Source organism: Halichoerus grypus, chromosome 11 (genome assembly GCF_964656455.1).
Source record: "Halichoerus grypus chromosome 11, mHalGry1.hap1.1, whole genome shotgun sequence".
Classification (NCBI taxonomy): Eukaryota; Metazoa; Chordata; class Mammalia; order Carnivora; family Phocidae; genus Halichoerus; species Halichoerus grypus.
Window position 1 is genome coordinate 8,769,109 of NC_135722.1, and position 20,018 is coordinate 8,789,126.

The window sequence follows — 20,018 nt, forward strand, 5'->3', positions numbered from 1 at the left end:
ACGCAGCATGTGCGAGCAGCCTCACAGAGCACGCGCACACTCACACACACACACGCACACACGCCCAAGCTCACACAGCTGCACCTTACACTCCAGCCTCAAGACACACATCACAGCAGAACCCTGGGCACCCACACCTGGACACACACCGCACCCGTGGCCCCACGCCTCGACACGCCGCTGGGTGTGTCCCCCTGTACCCCCGTGTGGCCACACACACCTGAGCCCCACATCCGTCCACATCTATGCACACGCCGTGCCCACCCTCCCGCGGTGTTTCTACACCTCCCCACTTCCCGGCACAGGACCGCACGCATACTTCCCTCTCCCGGGCCAGGTGCCCTGCCTGCGGCTCTGGCTCACCCTGACCTGCACCATGGCCTTCTCCGAGCTCATGGACCGAGTGGGCAGCAAGGGCCCCTTCCAGTTCCTGAACACCGTCTTGCTCAGCCTCCCAATCCTCTGCCTGGCCAACCACTACCTGCTGCAGATCTTCACAGCTACCACGCCGGCCCACCACTGTCGCCCGCCCCCCAACGCCTCCACAGGGCCCTGGGTGCTCCCCAAGGGCCTGAATGGGAAGGCTGAGATGTGCCTCCGTTTCATCTATCCGCCCAACGCCAGCCTGCCCAACGACACCCAGGGGGCCACCGAGCCGTGCCTGGACGGCTGGGCCTATGACCTCAGCACCGCGGACTCCATTGTGACTGAGGTATGCCCAGAGGCGGCCCTTCGTCCTCGACTCACAGCACGCAGCCCACACCCTGCCGCGCTCAGGGACGGGAGAACAGGCTAGGCTCTAGTCTCCCTAGGACTGGGACCGGAGGACAGGGCGCTGGGCAGGCAGAGAGGAAGGGCCTGGGTGCACATGCAAACGAACCAGAAAGTTCAGTTTCGTCGCGTTTAGAGTTGTCAGCGTTCCCGCGACACGCAGCCCATTCCGTGACAGGCACAATGCTAAGCTCTGAGGACACAAAAATGCACTGTCCCCACTACCACGGGGTCCACAGCCCTGCGGGACGGAACGACCACATAAAGAAATGTAGAATTACAACTTCAAAGTACTTAGGGCTGTGACCTTAGACTAGGGCCACTTAGGGCTGGGTGTGGGGGCCGGGGGGGGGGGGGCGGCGTCAGGCCAGGGAGGCAAGTTCCCTGAAGAAGTGGCCCTCGAGCTGAGATAGTTCGAACTTCGAGATAGTTCGCCAGGCAACAAGGAAAAGGAAGGAAATGCCATCTTGTTGGAAGGTCCCAAGAAGGGAGGGTGTGTGGAGGAGGGACCAGCGCATCCCCCAAGCCCCCAGAGTTACTCACAGGTTCACCTGCCATGTGTTCAGCTCTTTACTTATTTCCTGATTCTTCCACCTGCCATCCCTGGGACTGACAGAAGTAAATCTGACCCTCGGATGAACTGACAGGCCAGTCAGGAGACCACGGTGATGGGGGAGAGGAGGAGGAGGAAGAACCAGGAACGGGCATTTAGGGAGGATCTGCAAACCGCCAGGCACATTTTGGTGCTTTGCAGACGTGATTCTCACAGCGATATCCCGTCGAACGTGATTTTAGCTCCTTTTACAGATCAAAAAGAGCAAAACTCAGAGAAGGCAAGTGAGGGTCCAGTATCACACAGCTGGTCAGTTTTGGAACTGGGATTTAAGGCGAACGCCCCTAGGAGGCACAGAGAGGGATAGATGTTTACAGCAGTTGGAAGGAGGAAAGAGGGACGAACCACAGGATTCTAGGGAGGCTTCCCGGAGGAGGTGTGGCATCTGAGCTGGGAACAGAGAGGCCACTGTCTTCATTCTCCCCTCAGGGACCATGAGCCCCTCGGGATGTTGCTTCTGCCCCATTAGGAGAGCTGCATTTCCAAGTGTTTACCCTGCCCCAGGGCTGCACTGGGCGTGCTGAGGGTGAGGGCTCTTGGAATCCCAGGCGACAGCACGCGGAGCCTGGTTCCACAACTTTCCCAGGATTTCCTACGCTTAGGACCTGGCAGAGGTGGGATTTGAACCCAAGACTCTCTGTGTTCCTAGTCTGTATAACTGTTTTTCATGTGTTTCATGAATATTTATTTATACATAAAGCAGGTACTACGTGCCAGGCCCTTGTTCTAAGCGCTTTAGAAATATTAACACTTTTAACCTTGCTGACAACACTGTAAGGTAGTTAGTATTATAAGCTCATTTTTTCAGATGGGACTGGAGAACCGAAGCATGGAGGTTAAGGAGCTCGTTCAGGTTCGCACCACGAGCAAAGGGGCAGATTCAGGATCTGAGCAGAGGCATCTAGCCCCAGAGTCATGCTCTGAACTATGACACTCACTGACTCTCATACCCCTGGATTATATTATAGTTGCTTCTCCTCATCGTGCCAAGCTCAGTGCCCGAAATGCAACAAACGAACACTTACTAACAACTACATGCCTACTATTGAGGACAAGGAGTCATAGTCTACCTGCTCCCCGCCTGCCCTCCAGGAGCTCCCCTCTAGTGAGAGACAGAGCCACCCCTCGAGGACCGCGATGCAACACACACGCTTGCTGAGGCCGAGATCTGCAGCTGCTCCGCTGCATCCCAGCAGCTAGAACAGAGCCTGGCCCAGAGGAGGCACCGCGAAATCAGTATTTATGGAGTGAATGCATAGGAGCTTTATACCCTCAGAGTGCTCTGGGAGCCCAGGGTCGGGGCATCTAACCAGCCTGGAGGGGGGCCCAGGAGGGTCAGTTGGAGTCAGCAACGCCGCACCAGGTGTGACAAGGGAGACAGGAAGCAGGCAGGTGGAAGTGGGCAAGCGTGCCCCAGGCCAAAGCAACAGCATTGGAGGGCGCAGGGGGCAAATGTACGGTTATGGGAGCAGGATGAGAACAAAACAGTCAGGACTGCGAGAGACAGGGGAATCCTGGAGGGGTGAGCCGTGGAGCGCGGAGGCCACCAGACATGGGGCTGGAGAAGAGGAGGGCCCGGCTTGGAAGCTAAGGGGAGCGTGTAGCCTCTGTTCCAAGATGATAGAGAGCCATCGAAGGGTGTTGAGCAGGAGTGTGGTGCATTCAGATCACCCTCCAGGGATGGTCCCTCTGACTGCAGGGTGGAGAGTGGCTGGTGGAGAGTTCTAGTCCAGGGGCAGGGAGACCGGTTAGCAGGTTGCCACTGGGATCCAGGGAAAGGAGGATGACAGGGGAAGGGACAGGGGGAATAGATACCAGAGAGTTTAGGGAGTCAGAATCCATGGGACTTGGGGACCCAACGGACATGGAGGTGAGGGACAGGGAGGGAGTCAAAGATGTCTCAATACCTATAAAGTTTCCAAATGTATGAGTGACTTGCTGTACACCTGGCCCCTGGGAAATCGGAGAGGAGGAGTGAAAGCCACCATCCCTGTCCTCTGAAAACAGGGAAGCTAGCCGGAGAGACAACAATGGTGCAGGGAACAGTGACGTAACCATCATCCCTACCCCTTACTGTGTGCTTGCCCCGTGCCTGATGGCTCTAAGCACCTGGCCCTTATTAACTCCTTCAATCCTCACAACAACCCAGAGGTTGACACCTTAATTGTCCCATTTGTACAGAGGAGGAAATGCAGGCACAGGTCCCTGGCCCCCTGGCCCACGGCCCCACCATGTTTCATCAAAGGTGGAGCTGGAGTTAAAGCCGGGCAATGAGGCTCCTTAAGACTAAGCCCACCCACAGTCGATCCCTCTGACCAAGCACCCTGTGGCCCCAGGAAGCTGGCGGCTTCCTCCAGCACAGGGAAGGTGTCTCCCCAACCCATCCTTTTTTTTTTTTTTAAGATTGATTTATTTATCTTGAGAGAGAGAGAATGATTGGAAGGGGCAGAGGGAGAAGGAGAGAGAATCTCAAGCACACTTGGCACTGAGTGCAGAGCCCAACACAGGGCTCGATCTCACCACCCTGAGATCACGACCCTGAGATCATGACCTGAGCCGGAACCAAGAGTTAGGCGTTTAACCGACTGCGCCACCAGGCGCCCCTCCAACCCATCTTTCTCATCCCTGGGCCAGGTGCATAGTAAGTGCTCAGCTAATGCTGAACGAAGGCTGTGTCCCCGTCAGAGGCCGACAGGCGGGACTCAGACCCTGCTGACTGCTGGAAAGTGGCTTCCCTCCAGGGAGCCTGGCCAAGAACAGAGGTTGCAGGTCTTGTACTTGGTCAAGCGTCAGTTCACATCTGTGCCATCCAAGTTCCCAGACATGATGCCAGCACTTGGGGTGGAGGGGCATCTGCATCCCAACAAACACAGGGGTTCACCAGTCCTCAGGGTACTGTACCCTTTCCTGGGTCGGGCATGAGGGTCAGGACCCATGCGAGGGGTCCCTGCCCAGCCAGGAAAGTGTCAGTGGCCAGAGCCAGTGAGGTGCTGGTTACCAGCACAGCAATTTTTCTGTTTCTGGCTGTATCGGGGACAAATCTGTGCTCCATCTGCTTGGGGTGGGGCAAGCGGGGTTCAGGTCCCCATGAGGCTGGGGTAAAACAGTGGCCCAGCCTTACCTAGAGGTGGGTCGCTGGAGCGGGGGCAGGGTCTGGATGTGCCAGCCCCAGGGCAGAGGTTGGTAATAGAGGTGCGCGGTATCTGGCAACCAGCTCGGTCCAGGTGACCCCAGTTAGCAGAGGCCAGGGGCCACCCCCAAGATGGACAGCGTGTGATCATGAGCCAGGGTCAAGCAGCAGAGTTCATATCCTGACTCTGCCCTTTACTAGGAATGTCATGAGGCCAGAAGTCTTGGTTTGCTCATCCGTAAAAGTGAGGAAGAGAGCAAGGGTGAACCCGACAGGAGACCATGCAAGGACCGCATGGGCACAGGGTCCCTGCGGAGCATTCAGCTAATGTCAGCAGCTGCTGGGGCTGTTGTTGTCACTATTATGGCTAATAGACGTGTCCTGAAATTAGAGGGGTTGTCCCCACCAGAAAAGTAGGGGGACCCCCAAGAAAAGGGGAATCAGCTGTCATGGCCCTTCCCAGTTCACCTGGGCCCCCATGGCTTTGCCATACTCCATGGCTTGCACCTAGCCCTCCCCTCGTGGAAACGACAAGCCTAGGTGCAGGTCCCAGCTCCATCCCAACAGTCAGTGACCTGGGGTGTCAGCCCTCTTCTCCACTTCTGTCCCCACATCTGTAGAACAGGATAATAAGGAACTTCCCTCCGAAAGAGGAGGCACAGGTGGGAGGACCATGCCAGTGATGTGAGTGAGCACAGCACAGGGTCCAGCCGGATTGGAGAGAGTCTCCCTCCCCCTCTGATCCCCTAAGCTTTCCTGGCAGAGGCGACCACACATTCCTTTCTCTGAGTTCAGCAGAGATAAGGTTGGAATTTTTCAGAAAGAGCTTTACTAGGAAATTAAGAGGAAACAAAGGCCTTTCTTTCAAGTCTGGAAAGTGTGGGGAGCATGGATTGTGGGTTCTGGGTTCCCTGGAGAGGAGCTGTAGCCCGTAGCTCCCACACCACTGAACCTCAGCCCTGTGGGTGCCCAGCTCAGTCTGAGGGTCCAAGTGGGCTTGGATGCGCAGGCTGGTCCCCCGAGGCCCCTGCAATTCTTCTCTGGCCTTGAGCTTTCCTGTTCTGTCTCCAGGGCCTGAAGGGCTGGCACCACGATGAGAACAAAGACATGATGACAAGTGTAAAAGCAGAGAGGAACACACAGCACGATGTTGTCACTGAATCTAGCAATAGTGTAACCCAACTAAAACCACAGACCCCATGTGGCCCAGCCTGTGCATCAAGTCAAAGGAACATAAACCACATTCTCAACACCTTTGAGACCAACCAAGCCTTCAGTTATAGGTTTTCTTAACAAGGCCTTCTCAAGGGTTTTTGCAGCTAACCACACCAAAGCATGCCCAAAATGTCTCTAGGTATCTTTCCCTCCCCCCAGAATTCCAGGATGCCTTTAAAAAATCTCTCCAGTTCTCTCTATGTCTGGTTCCCTCATGGCCAGGTGGAGAGAAATCCCCTTCCCAATCCCCTTCCCATTACCACCTACCAAACCCACAGGTATTTCAAACATACAGGAATCACACAGTGTATCTGTTTCCTAGAATTTCCATAACAAAGTACCATAAACAGGGTGGCTTAAAACAATAGAAATCTATTGTCTCACAGTTCTGGAGACCAGAAGTCCAAAATCAAGGTGTAGGGATGCTCTCTCCCAAAGCTCTAGGGAGGAATCTTTTCTTGCCTCTTCCCATTTCTGGTGGTTGTCTGTGATCTTTGGCGTCCCTTGGCTTATCCATGCATCCCTCCAGTCTCTGCCTCCAATGTCTCATGGTGTCCTCCTTATGTGTCTGTATCTTCTCTTCTTACAAGAGCACCAGTCATATTGGGTGAAGGGCCCAGACCTACCCCAGTATGACCTCATCCTAACTAATTGTATCTGCCACATTGCTATTTTCAAATAAGGTCACATGCTGAGGTACTAGCGGTTAGGACTTCAAGCTGTCTTTTCAGGGGACACAATTCAACCCCTAGCAGTTGCATGTCCCAGATCTGAGCCCCATGGATTTGTGTTGATCGGCAGGGCAACCCTGGCCACAGTTTTATCATCAGCTTCAATGAGTTTTATTAACCATAAAATCTCTGGGAGCAACTAAGAGTGCATTTGAAATCCAAGATTTTTTAAATATCTAACCACAAAGCACTTCTTCCAAGATTTAAACCCTCATTTTACCATCCCCTAGTAGACAGTTTGCCATAGAAGTTTTTCCAGTGTGATTGTGAAGTTCTTCCAGTCCTTCTTGCTAACATGTGGTTATAGAGTCTACATATATAGCCTAGACACTCTCCATCCTGACATACGCTCATTCTGACAAAGCAAAACTGTCCTCCATATAGTATCTGGAATGTGGACCCTATGACCTCTCCTTTAGACATCAGCATATCTTAACCACTAAGGTTCTCCATTTCTCTGTTCTTTCTATGGAATGCTCATTCCTTCAATCCCGCAAATATTTACTGAGTGCCTACTATGTGCCAGGCTCTGTTCTAAGCAATGGAAGTACAGTTGCAAACAAAACAGATGAAACACCCTACCCTCATCAAGATGATAATCTTGAGGGAGAAACAAACACACAAAAAGGAACTATGTAGTATATCTCACGGTAAAATTGCAATCAAGAAAATAAAGGGGGATGGAGTAATGTAGACAGCTGGGAGTTACAATTTTAAATAGGGTGGTCAAGGAGGTTCTTGTTGAGAAGATCTCAAGGAGGTGAAGGAGCAAGCCAAGTGGCTATCTGGGGGAAGAACTTTCCAGGCCAAGGAAATACCATATGCCAAGACTCTGAGGTGCCTGACATGTTTAAGGAGCAGCAAGAAGACCAAGTACAGTGGAGTCCATGGGGGAGATAGTAATAACAAATGAGAGCAGAGAGGTAACAGGAATAAATCTGCTCATTCTGCAGGGATTTATGGGTCATTATAAGGATTTGGGCATGTTTTAAACATGAGTCAAAGCCCATTCTAGAAATGGTATTTCCTGTACATTGCTCAAATTTCAAGTAGAAACTGGCTTGTGACCGTTATTCTAATGCGTACCTCACCGCAAGTAGTTTGTAGAAACCAGGACCTGGCCAATCTGGTCTCAGACAGTGGAGAAGGGCAACAGTCTTAAACTAATCCAAATGGGTCTGACACTGACCCTCTCAGGATCCAAGCAGAATGATTTCTTGAGGCATTAAATAACATGGAGGCTGGTGAGGGGGGGAATCAAATTTCCATTTGCAACTTCTTGTGGAATGTATCAGGATAGGCCATGTTGCCATAACAAAAGAGTCAACGGTAATTCAATGGCTTGTGGGGCATAGAAGTGGTTCTCTTTCTCATGCAATAGTTCTAAGGTGGGAATTTCGTGTTGATGGGTGACTCTGCCCCATAGGGTCATTCAGGGACCCAGACTGACAGCAGCTTTGCCATCTTCAACACATGGCTTCCCGAGTTGTTCTAGTTGTCACCCTTCCCATCAACAGGAAGGGAGAAGGCATTCAAGTCCAGACCAAGGCTTCTCTCTTAATCAAATGAGGTGGAAGTAACAAGCATTTCTTCCGCTCACATTGCACCATCAAGAACAACATGACCCCACTCAGCTACTGGGTCACCTGGGAAATGTGCTGTTTACTGTGGAAGGGGGAGGGGGTGTGAATGAATTTAGGTGGACAGGAGGTCTTTACTTTAGATTTTCCTAAAGGAGCTCTCCACAGCATGCCACAATGTACCAGAAGTCTCTCTAGACACCCTCTGGCGTACTCCTCCTCACACCCCCTCACTTCCTCCTTCACCCTTTACCCTCCCCTCATGCCACACACATACCGGGCAGGCTCCCCTCTCAGCCAGAAGAGCTCACTGGGTTTGCTGGCCATGCTGGGCCACCCGGAGGCAGCCGGAGCACCTGGAGTCTTCATCCACCCCATCCCCCTCACTTCCAGCAGAGGACGTAGAAAGAGCTCCCTGGGATGTATGGTTCTTCCCCCACACTGTTTCACTTCCAAAACATTCTTGTGAGGCATTTCTAGTTAATAAAATTCTCCACTTCATTACACAAGTAGTTCAGGACAGCTAGACAAAGGGTGCGTGTTGGGGATTAGCAGGAGATTAGGCCAGACAGGTAAGGCAGGGGCCAGAGCATGAGGGCTTTATAAATCTGTGTTAACAACGCTTTCTCTTTACCCAAAAGGCAGGAGGAAGCCAGTGAGTGCTTTAGGCAAGACAGGAACCTGACCTGAGTGGAGTTTTAGAAAGCCATTCATGTTAGCAGGGGAAGCACGCATAAGAGGAACTGAAATCGAAGGCTGGGAGACCTGTCTGAAGATCATCACAATAATCATCAGCTGGCCTCAGTCTCCTTATCTGTAGCATGTGGATGATGATGATAGTCATGCCCCAGCATAAGGTTGTCGTGGGGACTGAAGAAGTTAAAGCTTGGGAAATGCTCCCTTATAACAGGGCCTGGTGCATAGTAGGCCCTCCATAAAAATCGGCCATTATTATTAACCTTGCACTAAGATAGCAGTGGAAATAGAAGAATCCAGATTCCAGAAATATTCAGAAGTTAGAAACTGGAGGATGGAGTGGTGGTGCACTGGAGAAGTATGAGGCAAAGGAGGGGCTCCCAGCCACTGAGATTGAGGAGTGGGTGACAAGTCTTGTTGACTCTGAGGTGACCGTGAGACATCATCCAAGTAGAATTTCCAAGAAGGCAGCTGAATCGACTGGTCTCCAGGCCAGAAGAGAGGTTGGGTTGAAGATATGGATTGGATCTTCCTCATAAAATAGAAATTGAAGCCATAGGAGCAGGTGACGTTTCCTCAGGAAAGTGGATAAAAAGAGAGGAAGATCCAGAAAGAGCCCTGGGGAATCTTTAAGGGATAGAAAGAAAGGAGCCCATGGAGGAAGAGGAGGAGTGGTAAATAGAGAGAGGAAGACCAGGGGGAGGGAGAGGTCAGCATCAGCAATGTCAGGGGCTGCCGAAAGTCAGGGCAGAGCAGGCCACAGAAGGTTCCAGTGGGCTTCGTGAAAAGCTCTCTCTGGAGAGCACGGTGTCAGTGGAGTGGCGGGGGCACACTTGAGCAATGAGCGGGAGATGAGACCAGAGTGACAGCAAGTATAGCTTCTCATTCGAGAGATTCAGCTTTGAAGGGAAGGGAGAAACACAGTGAATGTGGACCGGAAGGAGTTTCCAAGAAGGAGAGATCTGAGAGACAAAGACAGAGGATGTGGGATGGAGCGAGGTGTCAACCATAGAGCAGTGTCCCCGTGGAGGAGAGGGAGAGACCTAGGCTGCAGACCGGCCCTGACCTTGCCCGGGGCACAGGCAAGCTTGGAAGGGACGAGGGCAGGAGTTGAGAACAGACCTGGAAGTGACAGCTAGGCAGATACTACAAGCCTCTGACAGGCCCCGCACGCTGGAGAGGAACTGTTATTACACACCACAGGTCAGGGACCCAAAGAGCCACAGGCAGACCCAAGGAGCCCCGGGCCCAGTTGAATGCAGAACGGGGCTCAGGGAAGTCGGGTGAGGGCTCCAGGAGCAGGCGGGCACTGTGGGGCTCAGGCTGAGCATGGCTGGGAGGGCCAGTCTGGACCGAGCCAGGCTGGCACGACCTTTCTCCTGTGCAGTGGGACTTGGTGTGTGACTCCAGAATACTGAAGGAGGTGGCCCAGTCTGTCTTCATGGCGGGTACACTGATTGGAGGGATCGTGCTAGGAGACCTGTCAGACAGGTGAGACCGGGGAGCCTCCGGAGGGGACGCACAACCTATAGGGACATCCCACCTCACTCTGACCACCTATGCACCGCCCCCAAAAAGGCAAAGAGCTGGGGGAAGCAGGAAGTACTGTCCCTGTTTTGTGGCCTTGGGCAAGTCCCAGTCCCTTTTGACGCGCAGCCTTCTCCCTGCCCCAAAACCCTCCCAACTTGAGTCTTCCCACCTCCTCAGACCCTGGGGAAAGCCTCGAGGTTTTCAGACACAGCGTAGTGGCCTGTGCGGCCATGGAGGTGCGGTGCATGGACTGTTTAGAGATGGGAAGTCCCTTGACCTCTGCTCAGGCCGCTAAGCTGGGGATAGAGGCCGATCACTCATTAACTTGAACCTGTAACTGCAAACCTGTCAACAAAATAGCAATTACCAGTCAGGCTCTGTCTAAAGCGGGAATTGCATGCCCTACCTAGCCCTTTGGGAGGTGGTCCGACCCTTTGCCCCAAGACCTGCAGTCACTGTCTCAGCTAGCTCACTGTGGCTAATCGGTCCTTCCTCTCCTTTGAGCTCCAGGTTTGGCCGCAAGCCCATCCTGACCTGCAGCTACCTGCTATTGGCAGCCAGTGGTTCAGGGGCAGCCTTCAGCCCCAACGTCTCCATCTACATGGTCTTCCGCTTCCTGAGTGGCTGGAGCATCTCAGGCATTGTCCTGAGCACCGCGATCTTGAGTGAGCCACAGGGGGAAGAGGCAAGGGAACAGGAGTTGAGGGACCCCAACCTGAAGCCAAGGGCCTGGCTCAACACAGGTTCCCTGTGATCTTGGTCACATAAGGTGCTGCCCCTCTCAGGATCTCAGAGGCCCCCTCTGAGCATAACGACAACAGCGATCAATACCGAGGACCCCACCCCCTCCCCGGGCCTGACACTTTGCCAGGGACACAATCCCATTCAGTCCACACACACAACGAGGCGACACTGTTGTCCTATTTTTACAGACAAGGACATTGAGGCAAAATAAGGGTAGTCATTTGCCTCTGGAAAGACAGTCAAGAGGGTGGGCTTGGAGGTGGGGGGGTGACTGGCTGGCTCAATTGATAGAGCATGTGACTCGATCTCAGGGTTGTGAGTTCGAGCCCCATGTTGGGTCTAGACATTACTTAAAAATAATTTTTTAAAAAATCTTAAAAAAAAAAAAAAGTGTGGGCTTGGAAGTCAGACAGACCTAAGTTTGAGTCCTACCTTCTTGAGCCTTAGTCACAGATCCGTAAAACGGGGGTGATGAACCCTTAGGATCAGGGTCAGATCAAGTAGCTGATGGGGGGTGGGCAGGAGCTGGTGCCCCTTCATGGGGAGGTGGCCCAGGGCCCAGCACGATCTTAATCTGGTCCTTGGGCTCCTCCTGCAGATGTCGAGTGCCTGTCCATCCAGATGCGGGCCATCATGTCAACTTTAATGGGTTACTTCTATACCTGTGGCCAGTTCATTCTGCCTGGCCTGGCCTATGCCATCCCCCAGTGGCGCTGGCTACAGTTAACCGTGTCCATTCCCTTCTTCGCCTTCTTCCTGTTGTCCTGGTATGTGGCCCTCTCCTCTTCATCTCCCTCCTTACGTGCCCGCCGGGGCCAAACCGGGGGAGCCCGCGTCTGACCAGTCAGGACACCTCTGTCCCAGAGTCGGGAAGGGCATTCCAAGGAGGAGGAGTTAGTACACAAAGATGTGCTGTTGGAGCAGATGTCTGGGGGGCATTCAGGGGAGGAAGGGGCTAAGTTGAGAGGCAGGGCACGGGGCCAGACTGTGGAGAGCACAGAAAGCCAAGGAGCCTTAGCTTCGTGTGGAGGGACAGAGAATGTCTCCAAACGTGTCTGCAGTGCGGAAAGGCCTGACCAAGCTTCTATTGGTGGCACAGGACAGACCCAAGGAGGTGGGGATGAGAGAGAGAAGGGACGTGACTGTGTGGGCAGGAGGAGCCTTGGGGACAAGTCTGAGAGGCATTTTGAAGGACAAATCCACAGGGTTTGGGGACTTCTAGATATGAGGTATAAAGGAAAGGAAAGCCCAAACCTGGGGACCTGGGAGAATTGAGGTGTCTGGGTCAGAGACCCCAAATAGGTAAAGAGCTCACTATCATCACATCAAACCTAAGGACACACTGAAAACAGGAACTGAATCTCCGAAATGTAATTTGGTTTTTTTGTTTTCTGTTTTTTAAGTAGGCTCCATGCTGGGCGTGGAGCCCAGTGCGGAGATTGAACTTACGACCCTGAGATCAAGATCTGAGCTGAGATCAAGAGTCGGATGCATAAACTGACTCAGAGTGACCCTTTGCTGAGCACTTACTCTGTGCAAGGCCCTGTTCTAGGCATCCACCTAAATCATTCCAGTCCTCATGGCATCTCTGTGTGAAGGAGGCATCATTGTCCCACTTGACCCATGAGGGAACTGAGGTTCAGAGAAGTCAAGCCATCCCCCAGGGTTACACAAAAAGACACAGAACTGGGATGGGCCTCCATTTGAAAATGAGAATAGAATCTTCTAGAGGGGTCTGGACAATCTTGCAGAAAGAGAGGTGGTCAGAGGATCCAGGGTAGAGCTAGGGAATGTTCACAACCTGGGATGGGAGCAGACAAGGAGCAGAAAGTGGGGAAGAAAATAAGGGCAGAGGGTCGGCGGGGAACTGTCGAGAGTGCAAGCCCCTTCACCCTGGGACTTGGGACAAGCCTCACCCACTCTGAGCCTCAAGATTTTCCTAGGCGAAATGAAGATAATAATGCCCGTCACCCAGGGTCATGGGTGCCTGGTCCAAGGGAAGGCTCACTGATTGGAAGCCACTATTCCTAATCTCAGGGAGAAGAGGACAGAGTCCAGGCCCTGGGTGCCTGTGGAGGCCACAGCCACAGCTGACCACCCCCCCAGAAAGGAGTTTTAAAAATATCATTCCTTTCTCCCCACACCTCCTCCTCCCCTGTTCCTCTTTGCCTAGTGACACTTAGGGTCTGCTCAGAGCGAACCAAGCCCAAAAATACAGCCCGGAGGTGGGGAAAGTGAGGTTAGCTGCCCGCTTGCCAATCCCAGGACCTCATGCTGTGCTCCTATTACAGCAGAATTGGTCCTCTGCCCCAAACCCATCCCCTAGGTATAACCCTAACCTGAGCCACCTTCTCAACCTGCCCCAGGACTGCAACCCTGCTCCTTCTTCACCCCGGGAGGCGGCCCAAGGAAGGCTGGAGAGGTGGACGTACAGGATCATCCAGCTATCTAGCCTTCAACATGCCGTCCCTTCCCCAGGACCCACCTGCCTTGGCCTAGGCCCAAGGCTCCTAGCTAAGGAAGATACCCAACGATAACAAGTAGCCCAGGTAGGGGGCAGAGGGAAGGCTCTTCTGGAAGGGGAAGAAGATAAAGCTAGAATTTGTGCTGGCGGCAGGCAGTCCAGGTGCAAAGCTTGGCCAAGTTTAAATTCCATGAAATCTGCAGTAAAACAGCTCGGGTTTCTGGACCTCCTACCCCTGGGCCCTGTTGATGTTGATGTTCTTCCGGTCCCTCAAAAAGGTTCTGGCATGAGGGTAGTCACTGTGACTCGGTTCTGGCACCCAGGTGGATACCAGAATCTGTACGCTGGATGGTCGTCTCTGGAAAATTCTCGAAGGCCCTGAAAATACTCCGGCAGATGGCTGCCCTCAACGGCAAGAAGGAAGAAGGAAAAAAACTCAACGTGGAGGTAGGAGCCGGGAGGGATTGTAGTCTGGAGCAGGAACCCTCCTCTCACCTCTGCTTCCCTGCTCACAAGCCAACATCACATCCAATGCCCCAAGCAAAGTCCTCTAGAGACGCCTGCACCTCCTTCCCTTCTTCCTCCTGCCCGCCAGCTGATCACTAACGGCAACCCTCTCTTTCCTCTTCCCCAAGGAGCTCAAATTGATCATGCAGAAGGAGATCTCCTTGGCCAAGACCAAGTACAGCATAGCTGACCTGTTCCAGACACCCAACCTGCGCCGTGTGACCTGTTGTCTTTCTCTGGCCTGGTAACCCACCACCCCTCGCTGCCCACACCCTGGCACCTCTACAGAACAGAGGTGATGAACAAGGCTTCTGGCAGTTTCCCCTAAGGGGAAGGTCTAGGGCACCTGCACGAGGAGTCAAGAGATTCCCTCCCTGGGCTGCCCCAGCCCAGCCCCAACCCTGGAAATAAATCTCCTGTGTACCTGCCACACACCTAGTTCCGGCCATCGGGGTCTGCTTCCTCGTCAGGTCACGCCCACCCCACCCACAAGGCAAATGCTCCAAACCCCTTCCCAGCTCACAGCTCACATCCCTGCCATGGCAATTTCCCCATTCTATGCCTCTCTGTCACTGCTCCCACTGGCCCAGCTCTGCCCTCTGGGACCCCACAGAACGAGGCTGGCCCTCACGCTTCTCCGAGTCTTCTCTTCTGTCTGACATTCTACAGCTCCTGCAAAGCCCTTTCTGTCACCTGGTTCTGAGACCCTTTTTTATCCCTACGTGAATAAGGTCCAATATGTCCAGGGACTTCAAAAGGGATCCCAGGATTCTGAGAGGGAAAGGGGAGGCATCTGACCCAGCTGCACAACTTGACTCTCACCTCTCCCATTCTAGACGTGAAACTATTACCCAACCAAGAGAGATCATTTACTACCTCCTTGGATCTCCCAGACTCCTGCCAGTCCTGATATTCTCTGGAGTCAATTATGTGGATCTTTGCCACCACACCCTAGACCATACCCATGTCAGACAGAACCAATCCATCCCAGCACTGAGCCCAGACACAATCTCAGAGAGCTCAAAACAGCTCTCCAGCAGCCCGTACTGATCAGCTGCAGCTGGGATAAGAAATGAAACTATTCATCATCCCTGTGACCCAATGACCAGTTTGGGGAGAGACCCCAGTCTGGCTGCAGGTGCCAATCAATCACTCTCTTCCCCTCAGGTTTTCCACCGGTTTTGGCTACTACAGTCTAGCTATGGGTGTGGAAGAATTTGGAGTCAACCTCTACATCCTCCAGCTCATCTTTGGTGGGGTCGACATCCCAGCCAAGTTCATCACTGTCCTCTCTATAAACTATCTAGGCCGACACATCACCCAGGCCAGTTGTCTACTCCTGGCAGGAGGGTCCATCTTGGCTATCATCTTTGTGCCCTCAGGTGAGAAGCCAGGGCTAAGCCAGAACCTAACATGCCCGTGGGCATCACAGGCTGCCACAGGCTGGGAAGTGGGGTGCGTAGGACCCCAATTCCGCTGGCTCTGCCCCTAATTCTCTGTGTTACCTTGAGCAGGTCCCTGCGCTCTCTGGGGCTCACGTCTCCCATCTAGAAAATGACTCAGTTGGGCTAGATGATATCAAAGCTCCTTTCCAGATCTGACTCAGCCTGGGCAAAGTATGGTGGTATCTGGCCAGTGTGAGGGATTGCTCAGGGATCGGGCATGGCCTGGTGACATCACTACAGAAGACGAGCTGGCATGGAAAAGCCACAGGGCTCAGTGCCCAGGGAAGACCCCACAACCTACTCCCACCACGACCTTGGAAAAGCCACTTTTATATAGATGTTTGTGTGTTGACAGATACACCCATATCCTTCCAAAGGAACTTGAGCTATTTTAGGACAAGCATATATACAACAAAATATGGGAGTAGGGAATGAGAGCCAGGGAAAAGCACAAATGCAGCAGGACAGCCTGCAAAGCACTAGAAATAGCAGAGGGACTATTACTCAGCTTTAAATTTATATCTGAGCTTTCCAGCAGCCAAAGCAAAAAGGGAGACAAAGTCCACTGAGGAGGAAGAACACTCAGGTGCTCCTGAGCCCGAGGCCCATCGCCTTTTCTTCCCGCTGCAGACTTGCCAACCCTGAGGACAGTCCTGGCTGTGTTTGGGAAGGGCTGCCTGTCCGGCTCCTTCAGCTGCCTCTTCCTCTACACGACCGAGCTGTACCCCACAGTCATCCGGTAGGTGCTGGGCTCGGGGCTGGCCCAGCCAAAGGATACGGGGTCAGGTGGGATTGTGACATCCTCCTGCCCCGCCCAGGGGTCCCAGACCTGTCCTTTAAGAACCACGCACAGGCTGCCAATCCCTGCTCTGGACTCTCCCAAGGCAAACAGGTATGGGCGTAAGCAACCTGTGGACCCGTGCAGGAAGCATGTCAGCCCCGCTGGTGAAAATCACAGGCGAGTTGCAGCCCTTCATCCCCAGTATTATATTTGGGACCGTCGCCCTCCTCGGAGGCAGTGCCGCCTACTTCCTGCCTGAGACCCTCAATCGGCCCTTGCCAGAGACTATCCAAGATGTGGAAACCTGGTCAGTCCCTTGCCTCTGGTCCCACTGGAACTCCTCATTGGGGAAGCAGGTCCAGACCCAGGGCTTTTCCTGAGATCTCTTTCCCTAGGTCCTGGCGGGCAAAGAAACCAAAGCAGGAACCAGAAGCAGAAAAAGCATCCCAGAGGATCCCTCTGCAGTCTTGTGGACCGGGCCTGGACCCCAGCTGAGGACAACAGAGCCCCCTTCCCCTGCCCTCCAGAAACGAATCTTAGCCAGGTCTTAGCCTGCTTCTGGGCTCTTGAGGGCACCTTGGGGGGCCCTGAGTAGTTCTATGCTCCAGCCCAAAGCTTTGGCCACAGGCCTTCCCATGCCCCACCCTTGTCCTCATCCTCCCTCAGCCCAGGTCTTGCCATTCTTCTGTCCAGCCCTTTCCCACTTGCCACCTTCCCCCATTGTTCCAGCCTCCTTTCCCCGAGGTCCTCTTTGGCTCCCTGGCTCAATCCTAAACAAAGACAGCTTCCCTTTCTTGCTCCCCACCCCTTTCTTCGATGGGAGGGTTCAATAAATGGCAATGAACTCAAGCCACACTGCTCAGGAATGGGGGTGGCAGGGAGAAGGGGGCAGGCCACCACACGGATGTGTGCGCTACACAACCATCACCGGGACTTGTGTGTCGCATGCAGGGATGGGCACACGGGTACATAGAGGCTGGGCTGATGGGAACCTGTGTGCGCATGTGTGAGCACGCAGAGCTGCGTATACACCAAGCCTGCTCAGGCTGTGACAACAACATGCCACAGACAGACCACGTAAACAACAAGTGCTTCTTCCTCCCAGGTCTGGACGCTGGGAAGTTCAAGATCAAGGTGCTAGCAGACTGTTTCCGGTGGGAGCCCTCCTCCTGCCTTGCAAACAGCGACCTTCTCAGTGTGTCCTCACTTGGCAGGGAGAGCGCAAGAAAAGCAAGGTTTCTGCCATCTCTTCTTGGGAGGACACTAATCCCACCATGACGCCCCACCCTCATGACCTCTTCTATCCCCAGTTACCTTCCAAAGGCCCCACCTCAAATTGCCATCACACTGGAAGTTAGAGCATCAACATACAAATTGGGTGAGGACGCATAGCAAGTCCTGTGCTTGGAAATACCCTGTGTGCACGACGCCGTGTGTGCACATACGTGTCCCAGCGTGCGCGTGAGCAGGGGACGAGACAAGCCCGGAGCTGCTGCAGACAGAAGCCTGTGCTGCTCCAGTCCCGATCTGATCCACCTGCTTGCTCCAGGTCTCCAATGACGTCCCAGGCCCGTGCCACCAGACAGCTCTGCGTCCTATTAAAGTGAGAAAACCACAGCCATAGTCAAAGGCCACCAATGTCACCCCATGTGCCCCGAGTTCCCTTCAATCCCAGCAGAAAGTCCGTCCTCCCAATGGGGCTCTGCATCCAGCCCCTCCGGAAGGCAGCCTTCGGACGTCTTCCCCCTCAGGTCTCCTCCACCTATTAGCTCTTTCCTGGCTCATTTCTCATCGCCAGTCAGATAAGCTCCCGCCTCTCCTATCTTAACGAAAACCAACCAAACCAACCAGTCCCTCTTGGAGTCATATCTCCCGGCAGGGGCCACACTGTCTCGAAATTTCTCCCCTTCACAACTAAACTTTATAAAGGAGCTGGATGCCTCCCTGGCTTGTACCTTCTAACCTCGTACATCTTCAAACAGCACTCTGGCTCTCCCCCCTCCCCAAGAGAGCTGTCACATACAGCACTCAGCACCCCCAGTGCTGAACCCACAGGTCGTTATCAACTTGTGTTACTTGGCCTCTCAGCCGACTTCGGTCCTATTGGCCTCGCCCCCCTTTCCCAGTTTCTGAGATGCCAGGGGCATGAAGCTCCTTCCCATACTGCAGCTGCTCCTTCAGCGTCTCCTGGAGGGTTTCCTGTAAATGCTACAAAACTCTGCTTTGCCCGTCCTGCCCCACCCCTTCCTCAAAGGTCAACATCCCCTGAACCTGCCAACTGAATAGTTACATGACCTCCAGGTCTGGTCATGACTGACTGGACCAGAGGGCCCTTCTGATCCAAGTTTCATTCATCATGTATTCCCTCCTGGGCTGGGAATCTGAGTCACAGAGGTTCTAGTCCATGCCTTGGCCCTTGTCCTGGGAAGGCAAGTTAGCATGAGGGTGGGCTGGCCCCGATGCCAGTGGGTCAGAGAAAGCCGGTTGCAGAGAAAAAAAAAAAAGCAAAGGGCACAGAGAAAGGGAGAACCAGAGACACAGGGGCCCAGATAAAAAGACTCAGTGAGACTATTCACATTGATTCTTAATGGATTCCAGGTCCTGCTCAGCCCTGGATATATTTTCTGACCCTGAGCTCAAGAAAATATCCTGAATTCTCTGAATAGCTTTTGTTTTGTTTAAGCTAAACTCAAGGGTTTCCAAACCAAACAATTCCAAAAGCAGCTCCTCTCCCTGTATCGTCTCCTGAACACTGACCTTCCCCAGAGTTTTTCCTAAGACCCCTTCCTCAAATATTCTTTACCAGCACTGTCCCCTGGAACCAAGCCACTTATGTAATTTAAAATTCCTAGTAGCTAGTTCTTAAAAAGAGGTAAAATTAATTTTAAGTATGTATATATGATAATAATAATATATTTTATTTAACCCAAAATACCCATATATTACCATTTCATCATGTAATAAACATAAAGGTTACCAATAAAGATATTTTACAGCCTTTAATTCATCATAAGTCTTCAGAATCTGGTGTGCATTGTACCCTAATAGCACATCTCAGTTGGGAATCAAGAGGACCGAGTTCTAGATGGGTTTTCTGTGTGACCAAGGACAAATCCATTGCCTACTCTGGGCCTTGGTCTCCTTATCTGTACCATGAGAAGTTTTCATGTGAGTGACAGCATTCATCTCTGATCGTATGTGGTTCTGTAGCTCTTGGCCAATCAGAAGTCCTGGATTTGACCCCTTCTTGGTGAGCATGGCCAGAATTGAAGTTCACATTCCAGTCGGTCCAGGGAGTCCAACTCTGAGTATTTAATGACCCAGAATGTCCCTAAAGGATAGTTCTCACTCTGCCAATCATTCGCTATGGTAGCATTTCCATCCAGAAACCCTCCATGAGCTGGGAGGCTGGTGGGAAGTCTCCTTGCTAGCCAGATGATCCCAGGAGCCAACCACAATTTAGTCCCTGGAGTCTCCAGTTGAGCCTTTTCCAGGCTCAGCCTGGCTTGGAGCTAGTCAGGCCCTAGGGAGGGGGCTCTTCTCAAAGGCAAAGCTGGGCTCACGCTCAGAAAGGGAGGGTGCTTGTAGAGGCCATCTCCCCCACTGCCCTCAACACGCCTCCCACGCCCCCATCAGGGCACCAAGTCCTGGCAGGAGATTGGCCCCAGAGGCCCCAGCTGTTTGTCCAGCTGTCCTCACATCCCCAGGCTGCAAGGCTCTTATATACCTTGGCCTAGAGAATGTTGTCAGGCATCTGGACACCCACTGGGTCCCGGCCCAGAACCAACATTCAGGGGGCGGGGAGGGGGAA

General features: G+C 53.1%; 1 protein-coding gene across 1 annotated transcript; it reads left to right on the top strand.

The window, feature by feature from the left end:
- Window positions 1-376: 376 nt before the first annotated feature.
- SLC22A8 (solute carrier family 22 member 8) lies at window positions 377-16,995 on the top strand. Its single transcript, XM_036122153.2, has 10 exons — window positions 377-712; window positions 10,124-10,227; window positions 10,777-10,931; window positions 11,609-11,777; window positions 13,798-13,921; window positions 14,110-14,225; window positions 15,149-15,363; window positions 16,057-16,165; window positions 16,311-16,514; window positions 16,603-16,995. Exons 1-10 carry the CDS (start codon window positions 377-379, stop codon window positions 16,700-16,702), a joined length of 1,632 nt encoding a protein of 543 aa, XP_035978046.2. The 3' UTR covers window positions 16,703-16,995.
- Window positions 16,996-20,018: the final 3,023 nt, after the last annotated feature.